This window comes from Loxodonta africana, chromosome 4 (genome assembly GCF_030014295.1).
Source record: "Loxodonta africana isolate mLoxAfr1 chromosome 4, mLoxAfr1.hap2, whole genome shotgun sequence".
Lineage (NCBI taxonomy): Eukaryota > Metazoa > Chordata > Mammalia > Proboscidea > Elephantidae > Loxodonta > Loxodonta africana.
In genome coordinates this window covers 12,251,325-12,270,019 of record NC_087345.1, presented here as the reverse complement: position 1 = coordinate 12,270,019, position 18,695 = coordinate 12,251,325, and the positions used below count along the sequence as shown (strand labels likewise).

Sequence of the window (18,695 nt, the reverse complement as noted above, 5' to 3'; positions counted from 1 at the left end):
TACAGAAGCAGACCACCAGATCTTTCTCCCTCAGAGGAGCTGGTGGTTTCGAACCACCGACCTTTTGGTTAGCAGTGTGCCTCCAGTGCTCCTACTAATATCATTGACATTTTAAAAATTTATTGGTAAAAACTCCAATTTCATAAAAATAGCAAGTGTCTTCTTCATTTATCTGTAAGGTTCTGTTCCCAAATTCTTCCCCAGTGTATTATGCTTTATGGACTTTTTTTCAGTGGAGATACAATAAATAATACATTTCTGAGTTTGTGCAAAATCTCAATAACAATAATGCTAGTTGTCTTTGGAGACAGTGAAACTTGATTTTACAGTAATTGTAATACTGTGACAGGGTGCGCAGCAGAAAGAGAAAAAGCAGTTCTAACTATTACAAGAATGTGTAAGTATTAAGACATAAAAACCTGTTATCAGGAGAAGAGGAAAGTTCACAAAATTTAATTTCTACGGAATTCTCCGTCAGAAAAAGAAAAGACCTATAATTACAGAATTCCAGCATTATACAGGAATGCAAAATTCATTAATCCAGGGCTCTCAAACATGATACTCCTGACATTTTGGACTGAATAATTCTTTGTCTGGGGGGCTGCTGCTGCGTAGGATGGTTAGCAGCACCCGTGGCCTCAACTCACCAGACGCTAGTACCACCACCCAAAAATGTCTCCAGACACTGCCGTTACAGTCCCTGTGGGTCCAAGTCACCCCCGGCTGACAGCCACTGCTTTAATCCATTCACCAAGTGGATACTCACTCCAGAAACGATGGAAGTTTAATGCACTTTTTACTTCGTTTGTTTTTGTATATTGGATCTTGCTTCTATTCTATTGCATGATATTATATTGTATAATATTATCTTGCATGATTTTTTTTTTAATTTTTATTTTTAAGAGCAGTTTTAGGTTTACAAAAAACTATGCAGACAGTACTGAGTTTCCATTTATCCCTTCTCCCTGGCACACTGTTTCTCTTATTAACATCTTGCATTCCTGTGGTGTATCTGTTACAATTGATGAACTAATGTTGATATATAATTATTAGCTAAAGTCCACAGTTCACATTAGGGTTCACTCTTTGTGTTGTATAATTCTGTGGGTTCTCAAAAATGCTTAATGTCATGTGTTCATCATTAGAGCATCCTACAGAATAGTTTCACTGCCCTAAAAATGCCCTGTGTTCCATCTAAAGAAATTATTTTTGAAAATCTCAAAAGACAGGAATTTATTCTCACTCCAACAGCCCATTTTGTCCAATAGCTGTTAGTAATTTCATTTTTTTTTTTTTATATTAAATTTACCTTCTTCAAGTAGCTGGAAGCAAACATGAAACTCTAATCAGTAGGCATTTTTTAACAGAGGCATGAATTAGCAATTCTGAATGACTTCATATGGATCATAGGGTAACTAAATGTATTGTGAACCTGGGCCTGTTCCTTTGGGTTCACAGCACAAGTCTAGTCCCTTTTTGACAAGTCATTCATCTGTGTACTGCTCATCAAATATATATTGTGTGTCTCATATGTGCTAAGCCCTGTTCTAGACGCTGATGCAGCAGTAAATAAAGACAAAAATCCTTATTCTCATGAAGCTTAAGTTCTAGTGGCAAAGGACAGACAGTAAACAAGATAAATTAGTAAAACACACAGGAGGTTAGGGGATAAGTGTTAGGGAGAGAATTTAAGCAAAGAAGGGAGGCAGAGGATGTTGGGGGATAGAGAGCGTGGCCATTAGGGAAGACCTCACAGGCAGCGAGGGAGCCATCCATGCAGTTAGCAGGCCCAGGAAACAGCAGATGCCCAGGTGCTGAGGCAGCAGCACAGCAATGTCCAGGGAGTAGAAAAGAGGCCAGCATGGCTGCAGCCAGGTGAGAGAAGAAAATGGGAGTGCCAGGTCACATAGGGCTCTCTTTGCAGGACAAGGTAAGAACTTCGGCTTTTACTCTGAGTGAGATGAGAAGCAAGTGGAGGGCTCTGAACAGAGAAGTGGCATGTTCTCACTGGCTGCTGTGCTCAGTACAGCCTGAAGGGGACAAAGGAGGAAGCAAGAGATCAGTTAGGGGACCTTGAAGGTCATCTAGGTAAGATCTGGTGGTGCTTTGGATTCAGCGGGTGATGGTGAAAGGGAGTAGCACTGGAATTCTGGATACAGTATGAGGAAGGAGACAAGTGCTCACAGATTGAAGGTGTGGTCAGAGAGAAAAGGGATAAATCCAAGATTTTTGGTAGGGCAACAGGAAGACTAGAACTGCCATTCAATAAAATGGGGAAGACTCCAGGGGAGCAGGCCTTTAAATTTAATTCATTTGTTGAACATTTATGAGCACCTTCTAGGGTCGCTATGAGTCGGAATCGACTCAACGGCACTGGGTTTGGTTTTTTTTGGTTTTCTATGTACCAGACACTGTGTTAAAATACTGGGAATGTAGACATAACAAGAATATAATCTCTGCCTTTAAGGAGCTCACTGTCTAGTAAAAGAAAAAGGAAAATATGCAGACTACTATTAGACAGGACAGTAACCACTAACACAGGTATGGACCATGCTGGAGCACAGATGAAGGGCACCTAACCCAGGACGAAATCTGGTATGGAAAACAGATGGCTTCCTGAAGGTTGCCTGAGCTGAGAACAAAAGGATGAATGGGAGTTAATCAGATGAAAAAAGCAGTAAGACCATTTCAGACTGACAACAGTGGCTGCAGAGGCACAGAGCTATAAATGGCTTGGTCCATTCAAGGAATCACCAACAGTTTGGCCTAGAGGATGGGACCAGTAAAGATAAAGCGAGAGAGGTCAGCATATCACAACGGACTTTGTATGCCATGCTCCATCCTGTATCGTTCAGGTCCTTGAATGTTAAGGGGTGCCATAGCTCTATCCCATGCGCAAGAGGCAGATGCTGAAGGGTTTCGAGCACGGATAACACAATCAGGTTTGGGTTTTAGAATAGCAGTTCTCAAACACTTCTCTGACAAAACATGCAATAGAGGATGGTCCTAAGTTCAACAAAGACCCATGGGCTCTCCCTGCATGTCAGCTGTAATTCCACCTTTCCCTCACACACTTAAGAGAACATTTCAGGATGTGAGTGAATGAGAATGATTTTACAGTGAGATCTCTTTAACCAGCTCCATATAGTGGACTCACCAGACAGACTCGTGTTCTTCTTTCCCTTTATAAGACACACTTTCGGATGCCCACAGTGCCCAGAGTGCCTGTGTCCAGTGGGCTCCTCTCTAGATGCCCGTGTTCTTCTACTCCCACCCCACTGAGTTTTCTGCTTCAAAGTGAACAGGGTCTGCTCTCAAACCTATTGCTTATCTGTCACTGTGGGCAAAGCATTATAGGTACGGGTTATTGAAGAAGAAAGCCCAGGATCCCCATCAGTGAACCCATATGCCAAGGAAAAGCCTTGGCCGCGTACATGCAAAAAAAACTGGAAGAATACATTGAGACCGGAGGAGCACCCAAATCTACTGCCTGAAAAAAAATTTAAGCCTTGAATCGAAATATCGCATGAAATCATCTTTAAACTAACAATTTAGCTCATTTAATAAAGAATGCTCGCCTTGAGCACTGTGCTCTTTTAGAGATACATCTGTATGAAATTAAACAGACAACAGTAACTCTAAAACACAGACAAGAATTCTAAGGAGCAGAGAGTCTAAGTTAACGGTAGTAAAAGAATACGGGCAGAGGTAGGGAGAAGAGTAACCACTGCGAATGAACTGTGCATGTAAAAATTGTTGAATGGGTCTATGTCTTATTGTGTATATTTTCACCTAAAAAAGAAAGGAAAAGTATATATTCATACATTGTAAGTTAAAATATTTAAAGTAAGTAGGCTAGTTATATTCTGTACTCTGACTTTTAAAACAAACTGTGCTACCACTATACCAGTCCCAGCTGTGTTAGATATGGAGGAATTCACTAAAATTATAAATTGGGATAAAGGAAATAAGCAGGGGAGAGCAAAAGTGAATAATAAGGGGTGGTGTCTACCTGGTGGGTATCTGGGTGTCAGATTCAGCAAATCAATGGCTTTGGATAATAACAGACACATATTCCACAACTTAGAAGTTTCATGGAATGCTAGAGGACTTAGTCCCTGAGAATGAGCCATCCTTATATGTAAAAACATATAAAACTACAGTAATCTCAGATGTATCAGAAATCAATATATTACAGATAACTGTTGTCCAGTACAGAAGATCATATTAGGTTGTTGTTCATTGTAATTATGTAAAAAATAAGGCTCCTTCTTTACAGAATAACCCTGGTCTAATTTTTTTTTTTCAAGTGAACAAATCTCAAACCTAAGTTCTTTCAGTTGTGACCGTTTGAAAGCTGCCTGGGCAGGACTGCGGAACGTGGATTAGTGAGAAAGACATTAGAGGCAAGGGGACTAGGCCCGGTGAGAGATGAGGAGGCTGGATTTCCAGCAGTGGCTATGGATATGGGGAAAAGGGAATAGATTCAAGACAGACTGATGATTCCTGATGACCACACGGATGTGGAGGACAGGAGGGCATGAATAGCCTACGATGACTCCCGGATTTCTATCTTGAGCTGTTTACCTACAACTCTTCATTCATTTCTTAGAGAATGAAATCCTGTTTATTATACTGTACATGCAAAAGTTGGTCCAAGTGAAAGTTAATTAGATCAAAATCAACCTAAGACTAATATGAGAGTATTAAGCAGAAGAAAGGCTCAGAGACTAAACCAAAAACTAGAGGGGTGGTCTCAGTAGAGGTGGATAAGAGGACTGGGAGCCCATGAATACTCCTTGTCTGGTAACTGTTTTCCAATCAAATCATTTTAATTTCAAATGAACGCTTACATTATTCAATTATATGGCCCCCAAACAGTAATTTTTTCAAAGACTATATCAAAGAGTGATTCCCCAAAATACTAACACTCAATGTTGTTGTCAGTTGCCGCTGCGTTGATTCTGACTCATGGTGACCCCACGTGTGCACAGTAGAGCTATGCTCCACAGCTGTCAAGGCTTTCCGAAGCAGACTGCCAGGCCTGTTTTTCGAGGTGCCTCTGGGTGGGTTTAAACCACCCCCTTCTGGCTAGTGATCAGGCACTTAACCATTTGTGCCACTCAGGGACTCCCAACACTCAACGCGCAACACTTACAGCAATTAATTTAGTTACAGGCTGAAGTGGATAACACAAAGAATCAGAAGAAATGCATCCACTTTCTTCCCATCTCTTTAATAAGACCCTGACTATTTAATTCCACTGATATTTTGTTAATTCAGCAAATATTCATTGAGCACCTATTACATGCCAGGCACTGTGGAAATGTTGCAGTGAGGGGAGGAAATACATGAGATATCTGCTCTCATGGAGCTCATATTTCACTAAGTGGGGACAGACAATAACTAAATATTCACAACATGAAGTTAATGGCTCCCCAGTGCTCCTGAGCTGAGGTCTAAATGCTCAGATGACAGGATTCTAAAGCCCTCTAAAATCTGGCTCCTACTTACCACTCCAACCTTATTGTTCATGTTCCTACACTGACCTTACTAAATTAGAGAACTTACTGTTCTAAACACGGTCCTGCATTTTCTCAATTCCCTACAATCCCCTGCATAGGGAAACTGTCCCCTAGCCCCTCACAAATGCTACTGATACCAGAAGGCCCCATTCAAGAGCCACTGCTTTCTACAAGCTGCTATTTTCCAGCCAAAAGTGAGTGACCTCTCTTCCTTCTACAAATCTCCTATGAACCCCTCAAGTATAAACAGTTCTCAGGGTACTAACTACACTGTGGTATGCACGGAAATACTTCCCCACATATGACTCAATGGTTTCACATCCAGGGCCAGCATCATGGGTGTGTGACCTGTGCCAGGCTTGGTTTGACACTCTTGGTGTTACCATCTTGACTTTTTTTTTTATAATTCTTATTGTACTTTAAGTGAAAGTTTACAAATCAAGTCAGTCTCTCACACAGAAACTTATATACACCTTGTTACATACTCCCAATTACTCTCCCCCTAATGATACAGCCCACTCCCTCCCCTCCACTTTCTCTTTTCGTGTCCATTTCGCCAGCTTCTAACCCCCCTCTACCCTCTCATCTCCCCTCCAGGCAGGAGATACCAATGTACCATCTTGGTATCTTAATAAATTTTGAACAAGGTGCCCTGCGTTTTCACTTTGCACTGAGCCCTACAAATTATGTAGCTGGTCCTGTTTATGTTAAACATCTCATTTAAACCTCAATCAAAAGAATTCTGTAAAGTAAGCAGAGAAGATACTGTGATCCTCTTTTTTTTTTTTAAGGGACTTTAACTTCCATAAACTCTAGGTACAGGCTGCTAAACAGGGATTAATGATCTTCCTCTTGGGCTTACAAGGATAGATATAAACCAAGTTAGAAAAATGACTACTTTGTTGCATTACTTTGTGCTAAAATAATCTTAGAGGATCTATGGACTACAAGAGAAATACTAAAATATAAAAACATTCTATACTCAGAAAACCCTGTTACCTGCAACAAATCCAATGACCAGATCCTTTCCAGTAGTAGAACGTTGACCTTTCACCCAGATTGCTTTGAGGCTATTAAAAGTGTAGAAGTAGACAAAATTGGAGCAGCAGAGACTGGAGATAACTGGAAACCACCCTCGATATGGTGCCAAGCTAGGGGAAAATACGACAAGCAAAGTAAAGATCACGGACAAAAGCTAACAGACACAGGCACAGAAAGTCCTAGGTAAGTCACCGCTTATGTACTCTCAACGTTCGTTTGCACACTACAGTGGGCCCCAAGCTGTAAACACACCTTATATCCTGGAGGATGTCCAAATCAAGAAATCTCTTCTAGCATTAAGGATACCAAGGAAACAACACAAATTCAATTGACTTACTGTTCACTTCCAACTTCCTTGAGTAGAACTAGAGATAATTTTCCCATGGCTGTTGGTTAATAAAACATCACTCAAGTAAATAAACCTTGCTTATGATGTAAGGCCAGGACTGGGAAATGCAGAGGGAACACCAGAGCTGGAAATCATCATTTTGAAACTACATGGTAAATTTAGGAGGAAGTTTTGATAAGGGGAAGGATATTTGCATTGTCTTAAAGTATCTCCCCCTAGACTGCTCACAGTCACTGGGAAGAAAAAACAGTAGCATAAAGTGGCTACACTGAATCGAAGAAATCATAAATAACCACTGATAAAGGCAGGTGGACAATATGAGACTCCAGATGCGATACCTTGAGAAGGATACAATATTGCTATGCACTATTCTTGCCAAGAATGCATAACCTCCATCTAATCATGAAGAAACAGGAGGTAAACTTAAAATGAGGAACATTCTATTAAAAAAATGGGGAGTGGGGGACGACCTGTATTCTTAAAAAATGCCATGTCACAGGGGTAAAGGGCTTTGGATATATGTGACTTATCCTCAAATAGTTCAGAAACAAATGTGTGTATGTGACTGTGTGTGTAACAGAGAGAGGCAGGAGAAGGTGAGAGAAGTGTGTACAAATGGCACAAAATGCTAACAAGTGAATCTGGGTAAACGGTATACTGGTATTCTTTGCACTAATTTTATTTTTGCAACTTTTTATAAATTTTAAATGATGTCCAAATGAAAAGTTAACAACAACGACACAAGAAAGTACACAATCTGTCTGGATACACTTGATAAGAACAAACTAAACAAGTATTACCTTCTTCGGTTTACTGTAGCTAAAACAAAGCACTGGTTTCAAGGAAGACTTTACGATCAAGAATCAAGATGTTCAATCACAGATCATTAAAGAATTGAAAACAATTATGTACTTACAAGTTAGGCAATTAGAAGCTATTCAACAAATACTATAAGGCCATGAGAATGGACAGAAAGAGAGTACAGGGGTATTGTCAGCACGTGAATCTCCTACAAAGATGCTTTATGTAACAAAGATGAAAAGAGGCGTACTCACAGGCCTTCTTCCTTAATGATCTCCAGCAGCACCATATGTGTAGTTTTAGACTTTCTTTTCTCATCAACTACAAGAGCAAAGAGTATACATTCAAACTAGATCCTCTGGGAATTATTATCTTTAGCGTCAGCAAGTTTCACTGAGATGCTATTTACCTCCCCTATTCTCTGAACTCCCTAGTTTGCCTTAGAACTGAATGGGCCCCCTGTGGAGCCACGTGCTGCCTTCCCCAACTATAGATTCCTTAGGTTTCATCTGCTATTCATGAACCATAAAACATTTTAATTCAATTCCTAATTCCCAAAGATATGAAAGAAGAAATGTATTTCTTATATTTCATAAGGCTCTCTTATTTTTTTTTTCCCCAAAGCAATATATATACACATTCTCATTTTTACCTTGATACCTTATAAAGTAGAGAGGAAAGAAATGACTACCTTCCTTTTACAGAAGACACTAGAGACAGAAGAGCTGTAACGGCTCCATGCTGGCTGGCAGCAAAGCCAAGATTACAATTCAGGCTTCCTAAGTTTTAGCTTTGTGTTCTGTCTCCTAAACCTATAAAATAAAAGGTCTCAAAAGGATGAGCACTCAGCTTGTCCTGGCACTCACACTAAAAACAAAACCCACCCCAACTAGCTTCAAATTTCCTACCCACAAATGAAAAACACTTGAAGAACATAAAAGTGTGGAAATTAATGAATTTCCTAAGAATTAAAATTGCTACCAGTAGTGCTTGTGGGATGGCAAATTAGTAAACTCCAATAGAAGGCAATCAAAACTATCAAAATTACAAACACATGTACCCTTTGATCCAGCAATCCCACTTTTGGGAATTTATCCCATAGAATTTATAGAAACGAAGTGACACATGAACGAGACTATTCTTACATCATCGTTTGTAATAGCCAAAGAACAGAAAAGACCCCAAGAACCTACAAGCAGGTTATGGTGCATCTACACCAGCTCTGCAGCCCTAAAAAGGAAGACACTCCCAACCCGCCGACTGAGAAGGCATCTGAACATAGAAATGAAAAACACAAGGTGCAGAACAATGTGTAAAGCATGCTTTTTTTTAAATGTCTTTTCTTTTTTATAATTTTTATTGTGCTTTAAGTGAAAGTTTACAAATCAAGTCAGTCTCTCACACAAAAACTTATACACACCTTGCTACACATTCCCAATTACTCTCCCCCTAATAAGACAGCCCACTCTCTCCCTCCACTCTCTCTTTTCGTGTCCATTTCACCAGCTTCTAACCCCCTCCACCCTCTCATCTCCCCTCCAGGTAGGAGATGCCAACATAGTCTCAAGTGTCCACCTGATCCAAGAAGCTCACTCCTCACCAGCATCCCTCTTCAACCCATTGTCCAGTCCAATCCCTGTCTGAAGAGTTGGCTTCGGGAATGGTTCCTGTCCTGGGGCAACAGAAGGTCTGGGGGCCATGACCACCGGGGTCCTTCTAGTCTCAGTCAGACCATTAAGTCTGGTCTTTTTATGAGAATCTGGGGTCTGCATCCCACTGCTCTCCTTCTCCCTCAGGGGTTCTCTGTTGTGTTCCCTGTCAGGGCAGTCATCAGTTGTAGCCGGGCACCATCTAGTTCTTCTGGTCTCAGGATGATGTAGTCTCTGGTTCATGTGGCCCTTTCTGTCTCTTTAAAGTACGCTTTTTGTGTAAGAGAGAGAATTAAGAATATATATTCTTATTTGCTTGTAATGTCCTAAAGAAACTCTGCAAGGCTATTTGAGAAACTAATGAAAACATTACCCGCCGGGGAGAGGAAGGGGGAAGGGGGCACACAAGAGTGAGACTTTTCACTGAACCTTTGTATATATTTTGTTTTTGAATCGTGTTGAAGTATTACCTATTCAAAAAGTTAAAATTAATTTAAAACAGTAGACATGAGGGTTTTAACACAGGGATTAATTTATTCAGAGCTAACCTTACCCTTATGTCTTCATGTAAGCTTGATATAGGTTTATAATTTCAAGCTGAAAAATACTGAGGAAACAAACAACAAGTAGAGAGTTGCATAGTCCTGCAAAGCTAAAGGGGCAAATCAGGACTCGTGCCTGGATTCGCAATGAAACACTGAATATCATCCAGATTAGCAATGACAGTGGGTATTTTGCTCCACTACGGAAACCCTGGTGGTACAGTGGTTAAGTGCTACAGCTGCTAACCCAAAGGTTGGCAGTTCAAATCCACCAGGCGTTCCTTGGAAACTTTATGGGGCAGTTCTACTCTATCCTATAGGGTCAATATGAGTTAGAATCGACTCGATGGCAACGGGTAACAGGGGTGTGTTTCGTACTCTGCTATACAAGGATCAGAATCTGCTCCATGACAACGGGGGTGGGGGGGGATGTTTCCTATAGAGTCCCTGGGTGGTGTAAACAGTTAACAGGCTTGGCTTCTAATCAAATGGTTGGAGGTTAGAGTTCACCCAGAGGAACCTCAGAAGAAAGGTCTGGTGATCTACTTCTGAAAAATCAGCCACTGAAAACCCAATGGAGCGCAGTTCTACTCTGACACACACAGAGTCACCATGAATCGGAATCGACTCAACGCAAGCTGCTTTTTAAAAAATGTTTCCTATTCTCCCTTCTCTTCTGAGAACCTCCCCTCAACCAAAAACAAAACAAAAAACCTCTTCACTTTGTGCCTAAGAATAAGTCACATGGCTTATTAGAAAGAACTGCAGGGATTCAACATTATTAGTGCCAGCCCACTCAGGTTCTCTCAGATTAGAAAATGGCTCAGGCCATGACTCGTCCGTGAATGACTCTGGTAAGCAGGAGACAGCAGTGATGACTAACGTTAAAGCCTGTGAAAACAGGCAACTGTGAGTTGCTAAAGAAACAATACCCTTACGTTAATTTAGAGTTTAATAGAAAAACGTGTTTGCTTCCTGACACCAAGTGAACGGGATTGTGATTACTACAAAAGATAAATACTCACCCTGAAGTCGAAGTCGAGCTGTGTCCAAAGGAAAAAACACTGTCATTGCTGTCATGCTTCCCTGAAAAGTTTAAAAAGCTGTTAGCCATTATAATACCACACAAATAACGAGTCACAACTTGTAAATGAATAAGACTGCAATATTAACAACGCATCAAACCGGCTTTTCAGGGAACAAATACATACGATGTTTTAGTCTACTGGGATTAGTATTGTTCAAACACCTACTGTTTGGACCTCAACAGAAATATTTAATTTCCCAGAAAAAAAAAAATTCTTCTCTATTGATTTTGAAAAAGAAAGTATCGTAGGTCCCTGGAAATGACAAACTTAGGGGTTTGCAACCTACCACACATGTCAATACAGCTTTTCATCTTTTATAGGTCAGCCACTGCCAACATGCTCACTTAGAAATCAAAATATCCAGTAACTAGAAAGACACAAACTTCTACTCCCTGTGCTTAATCAGTACATTTACTGCAAAATGAAAGGGCACTGTAATAATTATTGTTGAAAATAGACTTTTACTTGCCTTTTTAATAAAATAGGGACAATCTCTTTGCTAAAAATTCTATAAAAATTTCATCCAAGATAACACAGTGACAAACAAAAATTATTCAGGGGGAAAGAAGCAAACAACCAGTCTTTGCATTCATAAGACCCTATGACGGATAAAAAACTATAAACATAACATTTAGGGATGAAATTATATGCACGAGACCCACAGTTGGGTTTACAGTTCTCAACACAGATGCAGGCCCACTGGGGTATATTCTCAGGCAGCAGATCCAAGTGTTAGGCTACTGATCCCATGATGGTTACAGACAATATTTTAATCATGATAACAACTGGGAAGTAGGTCAATTTTAAAGATATGTACAAAAATTTGCCAGGCCTCTTATCAACTTAAATGGGTTAGCCTGCTTGACAAGGAACAACAGTGTATTGTACCATCAGTATTCTTCAAAACGCAGATTAAGTATTGCCTCCCTACCTGTGAGTCTGCAATTATTTGTTCATTCCCCTATGTTACCATTCTACTTGTTTCTCTCTCTCTTATAGCACTGTGGTGAAACAAGTTCCTTTATGTGGCCTTCTGCATTGGTTCCTCGGAAAACTGGCTTGAGAGATTTTCCCCCTAAGCCTCAAGGAGTTATCTTTGCCTTAGTTTTCTAGCCCAGAGGGTTTCTTAACTTACATTCAGGTTGATTGACATTTCCTGGGTAAGCCATGAACAACTTGATGGCTTGATACTTTTTGTCTGGCCCAGAGCTGCAGCCTGCCCTGTGATTGGTCTATTTTACACAACTTGCAGGATTGTTCAATACACTATAGACTATGCAAACGAAGCAACTATGGTCCACCAAGGGGATTGGTCAGTCCACGGCCCTGCTTTGAAATTGACAAGGGCCATGCCTTGAAATTGACAAGGACTTCGCTTATATATGCAGCCAGAGCAATAGAAGTTTCAAGAAGAAGGGAAAAGGAGAAAAGTCAAGACAGAAAAGAAGAGAGCAGCAGCAGGGAGAGAGGTAAGGAAACTCCTAAAATAGCTGTAACATGGGTCAAGGGCTGTAACAACAAGAGGCCTGGAAGGGGCCGTGTGGCAGAGCCGGCAGTGACAGCAGAAACCTGCTGCTAGGAACGCCGCTAAGAGAACTGAACGAAGCTGCTACACTGGCTGTGAGCTGGGTCATCTAGCAATAGGGGCTGACAGCAGGGAGGCAAAAGCAGAGATGCCTACACGGCTGAGAGGGGAGGTGCACAGTCAAAAGGTCTGTCCTGAGGGGCCTGAAAGGAGACCTGCATGGCTGAGAGGGTGTGTGCATGGTAGAGTGAAGGGCCTGCTTGCTTGCACAAGCCAAGAGGAGCTCAGAGAGCTGTCCTGCACTGGAGGGATGTGCTCTCCACTTTGAGGGAGCCTTCCAGACTTTGCCTACATACTTCCTGGTCCTGAGTTGTAGCCTGTTGATCCTGATCCGAAGCTGTTCCCTGTTACTTCATTAATAAACCACTTAACTGTCAGTATGGTCTGTGAGCTCTGTGTGGACACTGCAATGGATTATCGAATCCAGAAGAGAAGTAGAGAGTACCGCAGGAGGAGTGGCTGGTACCAGAACTGGTAAAAAGGTTGAAGAGTGGAGGTAGGTATGACCTCCACCTCACAGAAACCAGCCTTGGGCTGATCCTGGTTCTTATCCCTAAGGCATCTGGACAAATTCTGACACCACTACTACTGCTAAACAAGCACTTGTATGGTGAGATCCAACGCTTCCACTAGATTGTGAGAATATTCATTATCTTTGCACATCATGGACTCTCAATTAAATGTTTATTAAATTCATTCTACCATCGTTTATGCTCTGTTGATGACATACATAAATGTTCTTTTTTAATAAGGACTGGAAGATATTCAATGTCTTAAGGAACGCCAGACTCACAAAGCTTTACAGTCTACAGATCCATGCTCTCAGCATTCTTGCTCACTCTTCAGGCATTTTCCAAGAAAAATGGGGACAGGAGAGCTGGAGACGGCTCATTATGTCTGTGGCATTCACTGCCCATCGCATGGTACATGTCTGTATGTGGTATTGCAGCAAAGTCTTATCTAGAAACTACTTTTTCCAACAACCGAATCACCTCCGGGACACCCCCATCCCTCTGCTCTGACAGTTTTAAATAACACCTGAAGTTTCCTAACTTAGAAGCCCCTGCTCTATCTACCTAGAAATTTAAAAAGTGAAGCACATCTTATATCAAGATAAAAAGAACAGTTAGCCCAAAGAGCCCACTGGTTCTCTTACCTCCTCAGCACTAAACTCGAAACTGTAAAGTCAGTTAAACTAAGTAAGAGTTTTAAAAATTTATTATAACTGGAAAGACTGAGTGAAGATGGTTTAAAGCTAAGTTTAAATGTAAGGATTAAATATTTAAGGGTGGACAGGGGACTTCCATTCCACCAATATGGTGACTAGACAACCTGCAACAAAATACAGTCAAGCATCGCATAATGTCCTTTTGGGTAGCGTCCGGCCACATATAGTTCGTGGTCCCATAAGTTTTTTTTTTTCCTTTCTTTTTTTTTTTAAAGAGAAATCAGCTCTCCTTTTGTTTATTATTTCGCCTAATGGTTTCAAAAGACCACAAACCCACTGATGGGCATGGCAAGGGCAGGGATGGTGCGGCTTTAGCTGGGCTGGTGGTTGCTGCCCTCAGATGAGGACATGGCTCTGGGTGCCTGCTCTTGGGTTTTGTCTGGCGGCAGGTGGGCAGCGGCTTTGGGGGCCCTGGCTGCTCCTGCTTCTCAGGTGAGAGGAACAGCAGGTAGGGCTGAGCACGCTCTGCTGCCTCCTCACTCACTTCCTCTAGCTCCACTCCCGAGGTAACCCCCTAAGCCACTGTTGCTGCCCTTTTCTCCAGCCTCTGCCAGCAGCTCCAGCAACAGCCAGCAGCAGCAACAGTGGAAGCAGCTTCAACAGAGACGACTAGAAGTGCACTCCGATAAGGTTTTAATAGAATAGGCTTCACGGGGGTTGTGGTAACACAGGTACAGCCTGTATATAAAATGGTGTTCGTATAACATCCGATCACATACCATTCAACTACATAGACATATAGTAGATGTTACTTAGAAATGCTGAAAAAATCTACAAACCCCCTTTAAATGCTTAGCTGAGCTCACAAGAAAGCACAGGAAATCTACTGGGGCCAGCAGGAGGAAGAAACCCAAAGGGTTAAGAAGGCTCTTCTGCTTTGGTTACCTGAGGATTTTTTTGCCAGTCTACGTGATCAAGGGGCTTTTTGTCAATTCTAATCTAATTCATACATACAGAAAAGTGCACAAATCAATTAATTCCACAAAGCGCACACACCAGTAGGCCCAGGACTTAGACCAAAACACAGGCTACTTAAATCCCAGGAACCCCCTTGCACCTCCTTCCAGTCACTACCCCCTCCCCAAGGTCACCTGACTTCTATAAATGAGTTTTGCCTCTTTCGAATTTTATATAAATGGTCTCTATATACATAGACAGATATAGTGTGGCTTCTTTCTCTCAATGTTATATTTTTAAGATTAATCTATTTCATTACATGTAATTATAGTTCATTCATTTTCATTGCTTTATAGCAGCAGTTTTCAAATCCTATGTTCCTAGGGTCCCTTTCTCTGAAGAAAAGCCTGGCAATCTACTTCCAAAAAGTCAGCTATTGAAAACCCTATGGAGCAGAAATCTGTGACACACGTGGGGTTGCCTTGAGTCAGCATCATCTTGATGGCAACAGGCTTGGTTTTTGGTTTCAGGTTCCTTTACGCTCCTAGAAACGACTGAGGATCCTACAGAGCCTTTGTTTATGTGGACTGTACGTATCCAGCAATATTTACTGTACTAAAAATTAAAGCTGAGAGAAAATTTTCAGCTTACTCATTTAAAAGTAACAATAAGCCTATATCATGTTAACGTAAATAATGTTTTTGTGAAAAATAACCGTTATTTCCCAAATTTGAAATAGTAGGAAAAGTGATTGTTTTTTATTTTTACAAATCACTTTAATGTCTAGGTTTAACAAAAAGCAGCTGAATTCTCCAATCTACTTCAGCATTATAATACCTTAGTCATCTGGTGCTGCTCTAACAGAAATACCACAAGTGGAGGGCTTTAAGAAAGAGAAATTTATTCTCTCACAGTCTAGGAGGCTAGAAGATCAAGTTCAGAGCGTCAGCTCCAGGGGAGGCTTTCTCTCTCTTGGCTCTGGAGGAAGGTCCTTCTCCTCAATCTTCCCCTGGACTAGGAACTTCTCCACGCAGGAACCCCAGGTCCAAAGGATGTGCTCTGCTCCCAGTGCTTCTTTCTTGGTGGTATGAGGCCCCCAACTCTCTGCTTGCTTCTCTTTCCTTTTATCTCTTGTAAGATAAAAGATGGTGCAGGCCACACTTCAGGGAAACTCTCATTACACTGGATCAAGGATGTGACCTGAGCAAGGGCAGGGAAACTCTCATTACACTGGATCAGGGATGTGACCTGAGCAAGGGTGTTACATCCCACCCTAATCCTCTTTAACCACAGGCAGAGATTATAATTTATAACACACAGGAAAATCACGACATGGAGACAACCACACACTACTGGGAATTACGGCCTAACGAAGTGGACACATACTTTTTGGGGACACAATTCAATCCATGACAATACCACACTGCTAAACAAGACATTCATGAGCGAATGAGTGAAAAAAGAAAATGGTGTTAATATTCTTACAAGTATAGTTTCGTGTGGGAAAATCTGTGCTCCAACGAAAATTATGCCCTGTCTGGAGGATATACCTCCAGGTTATTTATTCTGACTCTATGGGCACTATCTTGCAACTCTGTAAGCTGTAGATAACTGACAGGGATGCAAACTAGTAATGCAAATTCTGTCTTGTCCAGCAGAAGTTTGATTTCTCTCTTCCCCCCCAAGAGAAGAAGCTAGTTTTACCTTCATTTGCACGTTCATTTCATTTCAACATTCCTTCACTTCATGTAAATTTGTGTTTAGACCTCTCCTTTAAACTGGCTGCAACAGTCTCCCCGGATTCCGCATTAACGAGTTAAACAGAATCTTTAACACATGCTCTTATATCTGCATCAGAATCATGATTTTACCCTTTTTAAAATTTATCTTTTAATAGCTTTGCCCTCATGGAACCTCTGAAAGGGTCTTGGAGACCCCCAAATGTCTGCAAACTACATTTTGAGAACTGCTCTTTTTTAGTTTTCATTGTAGGTCCTTATTTACTCTTTCTATTGTAGATGGACATTTCGGTGGTTTCTAACGACTCAGCTCTGATGAGAAGCATTGCTATAAGTATTCTGGTTATGTCTTTTGGTGAATGTATGTACTTCTATTGTGTATACACTTTGGAGTAGAACTGCTGGGTCATAAGATAAGCACATGTATGGCTGTAATAAATATTGCCAAACTAGTACCAATTTACCATGCCTGTTAAGAGTATATGAGAGTTCCACAGAATTTCAAATTCTTATGGAATCTAGGCTTTCTGGAGCCATTAAGCCTGGATAGAGCCCCTAAACTATTGCCCTGAGATAATCTGTAAACCTTAAACCAAAAATATCCCCTGAAGTCTTCTTTAAACCAAGCAAGAGTTTAGCTTAATTAGTTAAGAATGTCTGCCTTGATCACTGTGCTCTTTTAAAGAACTATCTATATGGGATCAAACTGACAACAGCAACTGGAAAGGCTGATAGGAAGCTTGGGGGCAGTGAGTTTATGTTAATGGGGTAGGAACAACTCAGAAAAGGAGGGTGAGAATGGTTGCACAATTTGAAGAATGTAATCAGTGTCAACTGCACATGCAGAAACTGTTGAACTGGTACGTGTTTTACTGTATATTTTCGACAACAAAAAAACTATTTTTTAAAAGAGTATGTGAGAGTTCTAGATGTTTTGCATCCTTGTCATTGCTTCGTATTATCAGTCTTTTTCAATTTAGCCATTCTGGTGGCATACTGAGGAATAACACATTGCTGACTTTTATTTACATTTCTCTAGGACTTGGGTTTTGATAGCCTCAATAGGGAGATGAAATGAGGCACCGCCATCCCTTCTATAAAGTAAAGACCTTCCAAAGGTTCATACTCAGTGACATGGTACATTAGAAAAAAATCCTGCTATCAGCAAAGGGGGAGGACTAAGAGTTTTTGTTCTTGGTTCTCTAAAATTTACAGCCTTAAACTAAGTCCTTTATTTAAAAACAAAACAAAATAATTTGCCATTCAGAGGAAAGGCCTGAGTAGAAGACAAAATTTTCTTGTAAATAGAGCCTTTTCTGTCAACCCACATCAGTGAGGCTGGATAGAAGGAGGAAGAGAAGGAATGGCCAACAGTCAGAAAATACTTCACAATGAATGATGAGTGTTAAGCGACAGTGCCTGCAGATATATTTTATAATCTTTACTTAGTCACACAACACCAAGAATTCGTTAGTTCTACACTCAGGAGGCCAAGAAATACATGAAAAGATGTTCGCAATCATTAGCCATTAGAGAGATGCAAATCAAAACTACAATGAGATACCATCTTACCTCTGCAAAAAAGGGAATGATCATAAAAAAAGAAAGTAACAAATGCTGGGGAGGTTGTGGGGGGATTGGAATTCTTATACATTACTAGTGGTACTGAAAATGGTACAACTGCTATGGAAAACAGTATGGTGCTTTCTCAAAAAGCTAGAAATAGAAATACCTTATGATCCAGCAATCCTACTCCTAGATATATACCCTGGAGATACAAGAGCAGTGACACGAATAAACATATGTACACCTATGTTCATTGCATCATTATTCACAACAACAAAAAGATGGAAACAACCTCAGTGCCCCTCAATGGATGAATGGATAAATTGTGGTACACACATACAATGGAATATTACACAACTCTTAAGAATGACAGGGGAGGCCGCAAAACATCTCATAACATGGATGAGTCTGGGAGACATTACGCTGAGTGAAATAAGTCAATCACAAAAAAGACAAATATTGCATGGTCCCACTATTATAAAAAGTCAAGAATAGATATACACACAAAAAGCAAAGTTCTTTGATGGTTACCAGGATGAGAGGGAAAGGAAGGGGAATCACTTTCTAGATAATAGACATTTTGTTACTTTTGGTGATGGAAAGGCAATCCCAGATATGAGTGAAGTCAGCACAACTTGACCAAGGTAAATGAAGATACTAAGAAGTACACGAGAAAGAGAGACAA

General features: G+C 40.8%; 1 protein-coding gene across 4 annotated transcripts in view; it reads right to left on the bottom strand.

Annotated features, from left to right (window-relative positions):
- The window catches only part of SLC25A17 (solute carrier family 25 member 17), a 59,656-nt gene that overhangs the window by 16,844 nt on the left and 24,117 nt on the right, over positions 1–18,695 (bottom strand). The window contains exons 2-5 of one of the 4 annotated variants that reach the window (XM_064283465.1): positions 15,618–15,905; positions 10,933–10,993; positions 7,971–8,037; positions 6,525–6,676 (exon numbers count right to left, since the gene is read on the bottom strand). In XM_064283465.1, the coding sequence (XP_064139535.1) occupies positions 6,525–6,676; positions 7,971–8,037; positions 10,933–10,987 (274 nt within the window). In that variant the 5' untranslated portion in view covers positions 10,988–10,993; positions 15,618–15,905. Of the gene's footprint in view, positions 1–6,524; positions 6,677–7,970; positions 8,038–10,932; positions 10,994–15,542; positions 15,572–15,617; positions 15,906–18,695 lie in introns of those variants that run through there. The other 3 variants (XM_064283464.1, XM_010599313.3, XM_023559899.2) reach the window with 3 other exon arrangements.